Source organism: Arvicola amphibius, chromosome 8, assembly GCF_903992535.2.
Source record: "Arvicola amphibius chromosome 8, mArvAmp1.2, whole genome shotgun sequence".
NCBI classification, from domain to species: Eukaryota; Metazoa; Chordata; class Mammalia; order Rodentia; family Cricetidae; genus Arvicola; species Arvicola amphibius.
The window spans coordinates 15282916-15296047 of record NC_052054.1 but is presented as its reverse complement, the minus strand read 5'-3'; the positions used below and the strand labels follow the sequence as shown (position 1 = coordinate 15296047).

The following is a 13132-nucleotide window of genomic DNA, read 5'->3' as shown; positions in this document are numbered from 1 at the left end:
TGACTGCGACAAAACCCCTAAACGACCTATTGGAGCATACCTGCCAGTTCCCCGAGTATGGCAAAGGAAATGAAGAGACGCAGGGTCACATCAGTGGCAGTCATGGCTACCCCGACCAGATTTTCATTTCAGGGCTTCTGCAAAGAGTTTTGTTCTTTTTTGTTGAGACAGGGTTTTTCTGTGTAACAGTCCTGGCTCTCCTGGAACTCACTCTGTAGAGCAGGCTGGCCTCGAACTCACAGAGATCTGCCTGTGTCAGCCTCCCGAGTGCTGGGATTAAAGGCGTGCGCCACTACTACTGGCTAAAAGAGCTTTCTACTGCGACAGTGAAGCAGCAGTGTGGAGCAGTGGCCTGGCCCGTGTGTTGGAGCACTGGGCCTAGCTCACCATACTGGGAGGCCTACTGGAAGGAGGACAGGTCATTGGATGTGCACCCTTGAGAAGGATCCTCGTCGCTCTGTAGGGCGGTTTCCCTTGCCACACACTCTTTGCCAGGATATGCTGCCTTAACACAGACTCCCAAACATGGGGTAACTGATCATGGACTGGATTCTCCAAAGTGGGAGCTGACATCGACCTTTCCTGATTAACTTTAAATTTACTGCAGGTATTTAGTACAGCAGCAGGAAGCTAACACACACATCCCCTGATGTCACATGACAGTGATTCATCCTATAAAGATAAGCAAAGCACATTTATCTTAAGCCAAACCTTCTCTACAGGTGTGTTTAATCGTATCGTTTAAAGACCTCTGAGACTACCTTCCTAATACAAACCAATGGAAAGGAAACGCCACGGCAGGAGAGCTGTTTTTCTAAGACGTAGCTTACGTGGCCCTGGGTTAGGGCCGCAGTACCTCGAGGCAGGCTTGTCACCTCCACATATCCGCAGGAGACCAGCTCTTGCGACAGACTTCCCAGGTGATACTCCTCCGCGGTTGCAAAGGCGGTGCACTGCATCAGGTCCTGTGCAGGGACGAGCACAGACTAGGGTTAGCAAAGGGCTCAAGCACCTGCCCTGGTGGTTGGATTCCACTAGGGAACCCAACTCTGCCAAAACAGCGCCTGAGAGCGTGATTCCGGACCTCAGTGGTGCTCACGGAGTTCAGTGAAGACGAAGAGGACTGAGTTGCACGGAGGCAGATTTCCACTCAAGGTATAAGATTCCACTAGCCAAAACAGCAGGCAGGGCAACACTGAAAGCGAAAGCCTCTGCACCAGTGCGGGATCAAACAGACTGAACAAGGGCACAGGATGGAAGCCTGGCTGGAAGACATTTCAGTTTTCTAGCGCAGAGTCTGGCTGCAGCCAACCTCACTTCACTGTTACTAGCTTTGCATGAGGAGAGATCTTCCAATCCACAAAAGCTCAAGTATTTTCACTGGCATGCAGGAAATAAAGTGGTCTGTGCATCTGAGGATACGCTCCGGTTCGCATCACAGGACACAGCAGAATACTACTCAAACAGTCCCGGTGTGTGTTTAACACACAGTGAGCAATACTCGGTGCCTTTTCAGACAGCAAGGGGCACGACAACCCATTTGGATGTTTTCCTATCAATTTAGTTGGCTCAAACCATTTTTTAGATTTATGATTAATTTCTGTGTATGTGTGTACGCCTGCATTGTGTTTCTCTGTGTACCATGTTTGTGTAGGTTCCTGTGGAGGCCAGAGGCTGTAGTCATAGGTAGTTATGAGCCACCTGGCGTAGATGCTGGGGTTTGAACTTGGGTCCTCTGCTATAGCAGGCAGCACGATTAGTTGCTGAGCCATCTCTCCAGCACCCGAACCAGCTTTTCAGACAAGTAAGGTGAGGATGGGCATGCCTAACATGTACAATGGTTTGATCCTCAGCACTGCAAAACAAAACCATCAGGAAAGAATGCAAAACGTTACTCCTAAGAACAAATGTTACACAGCTTTCTGCCATACATTTGGGTCACTATATATGTAAATATTTTTTTCATTAAAAATATGGCCAAAAGTCTGAAAACCAACAGCTTCAGAACTGATATCACAGAAACAAACAAACAAATAAACAAAGATTTCAGATATAGTTTGGGGGAAAATGCACTACATTAATAAAATGTTTGCTTTATAGGGCTGTTGATAAAGTGCTCAGACCTGGTTCAGAATTTACTAGAATGACTTGTTGCTCCGTCTACTTGTCCATGCCAGGCTCTCCCCATGCTCTGGTGTTCTCAGCATGAACCCTGGTGGGGCACTGTAAGAACTTCATCCTTCCCACTCTAGACTAACTCTCAACCTCTCAAAAAACGGATTCAGCCAGCTTTCCCTCTTCCTGTGTCCATTATACATTCTGCCCTGCTTTGTAAGCAGCAAAAGAATCAGTGAGGATGGCGTCAACATCCACACTAAGATGGAATGTCAAGCCGGAAATACCTGCTCAGAAGTACAGTGTATAGCCCCGATGGAAGCAACTGAGCCAGGGGCTAGTGATGGACCAGCAGTTAAGAGCAAGCAGTGGCTACTCTTCCAGAGGACCCGGGTTTGATTCCTAGCACTCACAACTGTCTGTAACTTCAGAAGAAACCAAGTCAGATAAGCTGCAACTAGTGAAGAATGTGGAGATAAACAGCACCCTCCTTGATGTGAGACGTCCTTCTGTCTATGTGTTGCTTTTATTAGTTAATGAATAAAGGAACTGCCTTGGCCTGTTGATAGGGCAGAACTTAGGTAGGCAGGGGAAACTGAATGCTGGGAAAAAGAAGGGTAGAGTCAGGTAGATGCCATGGATCCGCTGCCTGATACAGACGCTGGGAACTTTAGCTGGTAGGCCACAACCAGGTGGCAATACACAGACTACTAGAAATGGGATAAATTAAGATGTAGGAGTTAGCCAATAAGAAGCTAGAGCTAGCCGGGCGGTGGTGGCGCACACCTTTAATCCCAGCACTCAGGAGGCAGAGGCAGGCGGATCTCTGAGTTCGAGGCCAGCCTGGTCTACAAGAGCTAGTTCCAGGACAGACTCTAGAAACTACAGGGAAACCCTGTCTCTAAAAACAAACAAACAAACAAAAAAAAAGCTAGCGCTAATGGGCCAAACAGTGACTTAATTAATAGTTTCTGTGTGATTATTTCAGGGCTAAGCAAGCCAAGTGGCCAGGAGCAACCAAGCGGCCCTCCATGCAACACCTCCTTTTGCTGACAGCTGGTAAGCTAGATTTCACAGTCACATACGAGAAAGCATATGTGTTTTTATACCATCCATGGGTCAAGGGAGCCAAAGGTGGGGATGGCAGTTTGTAGCAGGTAGCAGGCAGGCATGTGCTTCTGGATATGAGGGGCTCCCAAGGGTTCAGGGGTGATGTGAGCAGAGGTTAAGACGGTTGAAAGGAGTTCTCTCAGGACACAGCAGGCAGGCTCCTCTCAGTGAGACCTGGAGCGTTTTCTGAAGTTTCTGGGGGCAGAATCAGAATAGCAGGTTGGGTGTTTAAATGACTTCTGGAACTGCAGCTGGCAGCACGGTTTGAGCTGCTGTGGGAACAGCAGATGCAGAAAACGGAGACTGGAATAAAAAGGAGAAAGTCCAGGAAGAGGGTGGGCCTGTGGCTACCCTGCTCAGGAGAAAACAGGTCAGTCTCTAGAGCTTAGCACAAAACCATACATCTGAGCTGACTCAAGTTTAGTACGCCTTTCTTTTCTTCTTCTTTTTTAAGTCAAGATCTATGTAGCCCTGGCCATCTTGGAAATCTATGTAGAGCAGGCTGGCCTCAAACACCAAGATCTTCTTGCCTCTGCTTCAAGGGGCTTGGCAAAGCCTCCCCAGCATCGCTGACCACAGGCAAGATCTGCACATGCCCAACTAGGGTGGATGTCTCAAGGAGCGGCCGTCCCTCCCTCTTCTTTCTGTCTGCTTTTGTGGCTGGCCTATCCCCTGTGATAAAATGTAACCGTGGACTCTCAAAGGATGAGACCTATCAAGTTACTCAGTCACTGTTTTTGAGAAAATGTGTTCTAAGCTTAAATGAAGAACACATCTTTAGACACATGGTCTCTACTTAGCGGAGTCTGTGCTGTAAGCTGTCCTCTCCCATGCTGGAGAGCGTCTCTCAGAACAGTTAGCTCACGTTAACGCGACTTCCCTGTACTCCTGCATGTGCAGCTGCGGAATGCTTCTATTAATAAATGCCTCACAAGTTTTTTTTTCTTTTTCTATTGTTTTTGGTGACAGGGTTTCTCTGTGTAGCTCTGGCTGTTCTAGAACTAGTTCTGTAGACCAGGCTGGCCTTGAACTCAAGAGATCCACCTGTCTCTGCCTCCTGAGTGCTGGGATTAAAGGTGTGTGTCACCACCACCCGGCACCTCAAAAGCTTTATAAATAGACTCTTTCTGACATCTTGTTTTGGTATTGTTTTACTTAAGCCCATTTCAAAAGGGGAAAGGGATCCATGAAGTAGGCCGTCTTTGTTTTTTTTTTTTTTTGTTGTTGTTATTTGGCCTATTAATGTAAGCAGCTCTCACTTCATAAGTCTTTTCTAGCTTTTTACAGCATATCTTTATTTTAAAGCGCTAGTTAAATTTACATATGTTGGCACATACGTCAGGTTTGGGGATGGGAACCTGTTCCTAAATAGGTGACCAAAGCTTCCTAAGCAGTTATTGGATTAGGTCACGCCACTCTACAATACATGTTTTGCTCCTCTGGCTACAGAAGACACACGGTCCAGCAGATGGAGCTAGCAATCTACGTGTTTCCTCTGAGAGCGTCACTCCTGCAGTATGAGCAGCCTGCAATGACAATGCTGCTTCTGTCTTTCTGACACTAGGACAGAAGAAACTTGAATTTGGTCTTCGTCCTTAGCTCCCCGTAGAGCTGAAGCCAGTGTGATTCCCTAGTGACAGGGGACACTGGAGCATCACTCGGGTCATTCGGTCTCTTCTTGCTCCTGGCACACATTCCATACCCCCTGGAATTTTTAGCGTGAAAGCAATGCTGTTTATTCTATTGAGATAACTCTTAGGCTCTGGGTGAATTCATGATAGGGACTGGATGCTGGGAACACAAACTCTGATTCAAAATGTGCACCCTTCAGCTCCACCTCTGCAGAGGTAGGAAAGAAGGCTGGAGGCTAAGTTAACTCACAGAGCACCCCAAGGCTCTGGCAGAAGGCCCTTGCTGCAGAAACTGCCATCTGTTACAGTCTGGGTAGAGGCAGCACAGGAGTGAAGCCAAACTGGGATCCAAATAGGAGCCATTCATAAAGTCCTTCACTGCCCAATGACCAGGCATGTGCACCGTGGCATGGTTTTTCTCTTTTTATTGAGACAAGGCCTTGGCTGTGTGGGAACCTGATACACACACACACACACACACACACACACACACACACACCAGGCTGGACTTGCAGAGATCTGTCTGCCTTAGGCTCCCAAGTGCTGGGATTAGTCATGGCCTCAGCTTGCACTTTTTTTTTCTTTTAAAAGTAGGTCTCACTATATAGCCCAGGCTGGCCTCAAATTTGATCCTCCTGTCTCAGCCTTCTGAGCCAAGAGGTGCCACCTTGCTTGACAAAGTTTCCCTTTTCAGAATCTGTTAAAACAAGCCCCACCAATATAAACACGTTCAGGGTCCAGCCTCTCAAGTCTGAAGACAGACATTCTGACTGTTCTGGCAGATTCAGGAGGCTTCAACATGCACATTCTTTTCTTTGCTAAACAGATCTTCCAGCTGATTCAGCCTCCTGAGCTGAAATGGAGACTACGGGTATGTGCAGCACCACCTACAACCCTATAGACAGTAGAGGCCTTTTGCCTCTTTTCTCTACAAGTACAAGGCATGGCTGAAGGCATCATTCAAGATACAAAGTGAACAAAGGCCTTGACTCTGACCCTAAACTGTTTATAGCTTGGAGGACAAATGCAAACGGCACCTGAAAAAAAAAATCCCAGAAACTCCTTAACAGTGAATAAAAATCAAAACCAAAAAAGCCTTGAACTTCTAGAGGGTAAACTGGCAAGACCTGACTGCTTCCATTCTTTGTGCTGCGTCATTGCCTCACCCCGTGCAGCCACCGGAGGCTGGTAACAAACACCTGCCGGTTGGCAGGTAAATCTTAATTTCCTGATGCATTGCTAGTTCAATTCTTTTTGTTTTTCGTTTTTTGAGACAAGGTTTCTCTGTATAGCTTTGGCTGTCCTGGAACTTGCTTTGTAGACCAGGCTGACCTCGAACTCACAGAGATCTGCCTGCCTCTGCCTTCCGAGTGCTGGGATAAAAATGTGCACTACCTCCCTCCCCAGCTTCTGGTTCAATTTTTAAAAAACAAACAAGCAGCAACAACAACAACAACAACAACACGAAGCAGGTGTTCTCATAGCTGCACCCTGGCTGGACTGGGTGGACGCTCCTTTTCTAATGGTCTCAGGCCTCACCAACCCTCCTGAACAATAACTGAGGCCTTTCAGTGCCGCACGTGATACAGGCAACTAGCTCTTATGAGTTAAGCTTTGTGTTGGTTTGGCTATGTCAGGCTTCAAAGGTCTCAGACTTCTCAGCTGGTTGCCCAGTTGCCCTACGCTGGCAGTGAGGGTACGGCGCAACACATGCTGGTGCAGAGGGCACACAGGACAGATGCACTCAGGGGCCACTGAACTGGTAGGCTTTACCTCATTCACAGACAAGTCTGGGAGGTTGGTCCTAGACGGCTGTCGGGTCCGGGAGGCCTTCAGGGGCCTCTTGATCTGTGGAAGGTCTTGCTTTGGAACAAGTGTTTCTGTCGACACAGAGTAATGCCTTTTTACTGTTTTTATAAACCACTTAGAGCATAAGAGATTTGGTCTGTAAGTTGCTTTCCTGGGAGCCCTGAAAGGGTGCATGGCTGGCAGACGTGCTTCTCCATCCCAACAACAGACAACGTGTAATGGAGAGGGTCCGCTTGCGTTTGGTGTTATCCAGCTCATTCCCAGGATCTTTGGCTTATTCCAGCTGTCAGCTCCTACACTAGGACAGAATGAACCTAAATGCTTCTGTATTTTCAGGGCGCTGCAGCATGCTGCACTTCCAGATTCCGTAAGTGGTTTTAACGGGAGCTGAGGGAGCCGAGGAAGCCTCCTGCACTGATGTGCCTTTGATGACGCACTGTGTAAGGAGGCCAGGGTCTGGAGAAGTCTGCCTGGCATGACCACATCTCAGGCTGAAATCAAAAGAGTTAAAAAGTCAGGTTGGATTTTCAAAATATGTTTAAGATACACATATATTTCCTTAGGAAACACATATTTCTGTTAAGAATTTGTACAACATGGGCTGGAGGGAGACCTTAGCAGTTAAGAGCACGTGTTCTTTTTTATTTAATGGTTTACTTTATGTGCATTGGTGTTCTGTCTGCACGAGTGTCTGTGTGAGGGCGTCAGATCTCCTGGAACTGGAGTTACAGACAGTTGTTAACTGCCACGTGGGCGCTGTGGACTAAATCCTTGTCCTCTGGAAGAGGAGTCAGTCAGTGCTCTCAACTGCTGAGCCATCTCTCCAGCCCCGAGATGTGTTTTTTCTGTTTCCTTTTTGTTTGGTTTGGTTTTTCGTTTTTCAAGACAGGGTTTCTCTGTGTAGCTTTGGAACTTGTCCTAGAACTAGTTCTGTAGACCAGGCTGGCCTGGAACTCATAGAGATCCGCCTGCTCTGCCTCCTGAGTGCTGGGACTAAAGAGTGCACCGCCACCACCCCGCTTTCTGTTTGTTTTCTGAGACAGAGTCTCACAATAAGCGGTCCTGGCTGGCCTGGAACCCACTCTGTAGACCAGGCTGGCCTCAAATGCATAAATACCTGCTGACTCCAATTCCTGCATGCTAGGACTAAAGTCTTGGGCCACCTACACCAGATCTAGCACTTGGTCTTGCAGAGGACACAGGTTCAATTTCCAGCACCTATATGGTGGCTCACCACCATCCATTGTGCTTTCTTCTGACACGCATGAGGTGCATAAACATACATGCCAGCAACACACTCATAAAAACTGTAAAACGGAAATATTATAACCTAATCCATATATTGCATAAATGGCTAAGGTCATAGTTTGGTGGTAGTGTATTTATTTAGGATAAACAAAGTTCTGATTTATACAATCATGCAAAAAATACACACACACACACACTCTCTTTTTTTCCCCATTAAGTTGTTATTTGGTGTCTTTCTGGAAGATTATAAAATCATAAATTTATTCTCAATAACAAAGATGTTAAAAGAGAAAAAGGTATGGAACCTTTTCATTATTTTGTAATCTTAAATATTTAAAAAACTGGGTGTGATGGTGCATTTCTTTAGTGCCAGTACCCGGGAGGCAGAGGCCGGTGAGTTCAAGGCTATCCTGCTCTACACAGCGAGCTCCAAGTCTGTCAGAGATCCATATGGAGAGCATACTAGGCCATAGGTGCATCCACGGTCAAGTACCCCTGCCGTCATATCCTAGCCTTGGAGGAACTGGGCACTTTTCCCTTTCATCACAAAGCCTTGGAAGAGCCCAAACCTCACAGCTGAGTACAAGATGCAGAGCAAACAGAAAAGGCTCACTCAGTTCTACAGGAAAGGCTCCCAGAAAGAAGACTGGCTTTTTTGGGGGGGGGGAGCGAGGTGCTATTCAGTTTGGGGCTGGGCATAAGGACTGGTGTCAGGCATATCAGACAGACAAGCACACACACAGCCCAAAGGAAATGGGCCGTTACGTGTGATCCCTCACCTTATAATATAAAATAGCACTTTTTTTTAAAAGCTGACCTACAGTAAGTGATGATAACAATTCTTAAAAATTAGGTGCCAAAAATACAAGCATTGATCAGAGACTTTGTAATTCACAGTCCAGCCATGGAGACAGAATATGACATACAAAGGATACGTGGTCTTGACAAGGGAGGACCTGGGGTCAGGAGTGTGACATACTCAGAGGTGACATTTACAATGGTTCATGAAAGGGCAGAGAGCCCAGCAAAACAAACAGGTCAGGTACACAGTATTCTTTATCTAACAAACAGGATGAGAACAAACAACCTCAGCTGAGAGGTGAGCTGCAGGAGATGAAAGAAAGTGGCCAGATACCACATGACACATTAAATGATCCTACGGGCTCCGTAGGGTTTGAAATAAGGGAATCACGTGGTCAGGTGTGTGATTCAGAAACATGTCTCCACTAATGATGTGAAGGAAGAACCGAGGAAAACTCAGATATGACATTCCAGCACTTCCACATGCTACATGCCGCCAGGAAACATTTCCCCGAGGGGGAAACTGAGGTCTAGAGGCTAAAGGAGTTGCTTAGGGCTGGAGAGATGGCTCAGGGGGTGACATGCCTGCTGGTAAGCCTGCTGGGCCAAGTTCAACACTCCAAACCACAGGGTAAAGAGAACTGGCTCCTGTGGGTCGCCCTCCGACTGACCTCCACATGCTGTGGCACGTGTCTGTGAACTCTCCCCATCTCTAAGGAAAGCAAAGCCAGCCAGGCTTTCCTTATTGCAAGGACCAGATTCTTACCACTATCTTAGTTATCTGTAAAGGAGATTATGTTATTAAAGCTTATTTTATCCTTTTTAATCATTGCATGGTCTAGAAACCTTAAGATTTCCCTGGTGTGTCCTGTAAGTGTAGCCCAGGTTTCTGATTTTACACCCGTCACTCCCCAAACACTGTCCCCCATCTTTCCAGTCCATTCCTTCTCCCCCCCAAAGCTAACAATTCTCCCACCTCGGCAGGACCTACAACTTTCAGTCTTTCCTCTCCCGCTTCCGCATCCTTCACATCCAGGTCTACTCTTATAACCTCCCATTCCCCATGAGCTCTGTGTGCCTCCCCTTCCACAGCCGTATGCCCAACCCCAGTCCTGGAGAACTGAACCCCACACTGAATTGTGGCTACGCTCTTGCAGCTCACTGTGACGGGGCAGCCAACTAACCATTTCCCATCGCACTCTCCAGCCAGGGCCACCCTCTTCCGGGGGGGTCTTCTATGCTGCTCAGGACCCTATCCCTGCTATTTTCTGAGGACGCCCCTCTCCTTGGATTTTCACATCTCCCCCTAGTTTCTCATTCTCAATGATGACCTTGCTTCCTCTTTTTTTTAAATAAAGATTTATATATTTATTATGTATACAGTGTTCTGTACTGCATGTATGCCTGCATGCTTGTGAGCCACCATGTGGTTGCTGGGAATTGAACTCAGGACCTCTGGAGGAACAGCCAGTGCTCTTAACGTCTGAGCCATCTCTCCAGCCCACTTCCTCTTTCACTAACAAAATAAAAACCGCAATTCTACAAGATGAGCCCTCGGCTATCAACAGCATGCAGCCCATTGCTGTTGTGCCCATTGGTCAATCCACCCTCTTCTACAATTTTTGTTATTTTATGGGTATAACTGTTTGCCTGCACGAATCTGTATATTATGTGCATGCCTGGTGCCCATGAAGGTCAGAAGAGGGCATCATCCTTTTGGATATCAGTATTGCGATTTCCCAGAAAATTAGCAAACAACCTTCCTCAAGACCCAGCAATACCACTTTTGGGTATATATCTAAAGGATGTTCAATTGTACCACAAGGTCATGTGCTCAACTATGTTGACAACAGCATTGTTTGTCATAGCCAGAACCTGGAAACAACCTAAATGCCCCTCAACCGAAGAATGGATAAAGAAAATATGAAACACTTACACAATGGAGTACTACACAGCAGAAAAAAATAACATCGTGAATTTTGCAGGAAAATGGATGGATCTAGAAAACATCATAATTAGTGAGGTAACCTAGACCCAGAAAGATAAATATCACACGCACTCACTCATAAGTGGCTTTTTGACATAAAGCAAAGAAAACCAGTCTGTAATTCACAATCCCAGAGAACCTAGACAACAAGGAACCTAGGAGAGACATACATGGATCTAATCTGCATAGAAAGTAGAAAAAGAAAAGATCTCCTGAGTAAATTGGGAGCATGGAGACCATGGGAGAGGGTTGAAGGGGAGGGGAGAGGAAAGCAAGGGAGCAGAGAAAAATGTAGAGCTCAATAAAATCAGTAAGGAAAAAAAAAGAAAAGAAGAGGGCATCAGATCTCCTGGAATTTGCTCCCCACCCCATTTTCTTTGGCGTCTAGAATATCACATTGGCTGTTTTCATCTCCTGGTCTCTTTTGCTAGTTATGCATCCATTCAAGAATGAGACACATCAGGACTCAGTCTCTGAGTCACTTCTCTTGCTGTCAGTCTCTTGGTGACCTTGGCCAACTTCACTGAGGAGTAGCACATATAACCTCTAGATGACTGTAAGCATCAAAAATGTAACATGCTCAACACTGAGCATCCCAACTCTTCCACAAAACCACCCGAACCACACCTTCCCCATCCACGTGCCAATCCTAGCCCTAAACCTGGAATTCCCTTGAACTTTCTCTTCAGTCCCCACATTCAATCTGTCAGTAAGTCCCGCGGGCCTTTTCTGATCAGTACTCTGCACGGATTCTCCTACCTGTCTTTCCCACTGATTATTATAATAGCTCTTTACCTGTTTAGGATGGCTGACCTGTACATGACTAGATGCAGAATCACCATGGAGACACACCCTTGACTGTGTCTGTGACGGACTTTGTAGAGGAGGTTAACTGAGGCAAGGAGACCCACCTGAAGTGTGGATGGCACTATGCATGGGCACGGTAGAGAGTACGGTGCCAGCTTTGATCGCCCTGCCTTCTAGCCATGCAAGGAAGGTGACCAGCTCCTGCCAGCATGCCTAATCAGCTATGATGGACTGCAGCAGAGTGGCAAGCCCCTCCCTTAAGCTGTCTCCCCTTCACACAACTTTTCACAAGAAAGGCGGCTCCACACTGGGCCTCCAGCTTCCCTTCTCAGCCTCTTGTAGATCATTTACAGCGGACTCTAGCACCCTGAGATCTTAACTAGAACTGTGTCTCTTTCCAGTATCGAATCTGAAGATTGCTTTACATTCACAATAAAAGCCAAAGCCCCTAAGACGGCCTCCCGAGCTTGTATGTTCCCAGCCTTCTGCATCACTGTCGTGTTCCCGACAGTTCTTGCCTTTGCTTGCTCTGTTCTAGCCCCCCCTGGGCATGTCTGGGTCTTAGTACTTACCTGTCCTCTCGCTCTCCTCCCAAGGATTTGCCAGGCTCCCCCCACCCCCAGCCTCCTTCAGCTCTTTTCTTCAGGTCTACAGCTAATGTCCACCCACTCTTTCTCCATTTTCTACGTTCTCATCTAACATCACCTACATACCTTCTATCTTTATTAATTCATGCAACGGTTGTGGACTGAGCCCCTACCATGTCCCAGGCATTATGCTAGCTCCTAATCCAGCTGAAAACGGGCAAAGATCGCTTTACTGGGAATGGCAAACAGTAGATGTGGCAAATCAATATAATGCAAATTGGATAAAGACAGTGATATCAGAAAGCTATAACGGCGATTTCTGTCTCTCTCGCCTCAAAATAAGTGTCTGTATTTGTACTCGTGTTCAGCGATAGTAGTGTCCTAGGGCATAGGTGTCAACTAAAATTTTAAAATCAAACACAAGGCAGCTACCGTTATTGGGCACTTATCTTTAGGAACAATATGCCTGTGTATGCCTAAGGAAAGCACTAATTGGGCTCAGCGTTTTATATTTTTCCATTAAATTGAGAGGGGGACACAGAAGAGGCGTAGGTCTAGGAGTTCGTGGGGGAAGACTGGGGGTGGTGGTGGACATGATCATAATAACTGTATACATGTATGAGATTCAGGATACTATCAATTAAGAAGGTGGTTGCGTCCCGGTTCGATCCGATGGGCAAACGGTGCCGACCTTGGGAGCACATCTTCCAATTCCTAAGCTCAGGGGTGATTTCAAGCACCGTGGCGGCTACCACTATGCCCTGATCCCGACGAGGAGTGTTCTGTCCTAGGTGCTTAGCCTCCCGGCTACCTCCTGCGGCCCCGGCCGAAGCCCACACCTCCTCGCCAGTCCCTCGGGCCGGGGAAGCGCGAAGCACTGACCTGTGCGCAGAGAGGAGGACGGCAGAGGCCCGCGCGCACGCTCCCGCCGCAGGAGCCTTTGCGGAAACACGCGCCGCCCCGCCCCGCTGCGGCGCAGGCGCAGGCGCATTGCGAGCCCCAGGCCGGGCGGCCGGGACACGTGACCGTCAGACCAC

At 47.4% G+C, this 13132-nt stretch overlaps 1 protein-coding gene across 1 annotated transcript in view; it reads right to left on the bottom strand.

The window, feature by feature from the left end:
- Positions 1-13092, bottom strand: part of Rmnd1 (required for meiotic nuclear division 1 homolog) — a 33859-nt gene extending 20767 nt beyond the window's left edge. Inside the window, exons 1-3 of the mRNA XM_038339009.1 lie at positions 12978-13092; positions 6630-7156; positions 857-965 (exon numbers count right to left, since the gene is read on the bottom strand). Coding sequence (XP_038194937.1) covers positions 857-965; positions 6630-7142 — 622 coding nt within the window. The 5' untranslated portion in view covers positions 7143-7156; positions 12978-13092. The remainder of the gene's footprint in view (positions 1-856; positions 966-6629; positions 7157-12977) is intronic.
- Between the last annotated feature and the right edge of the window lie 40 nt (positions 13093-13132).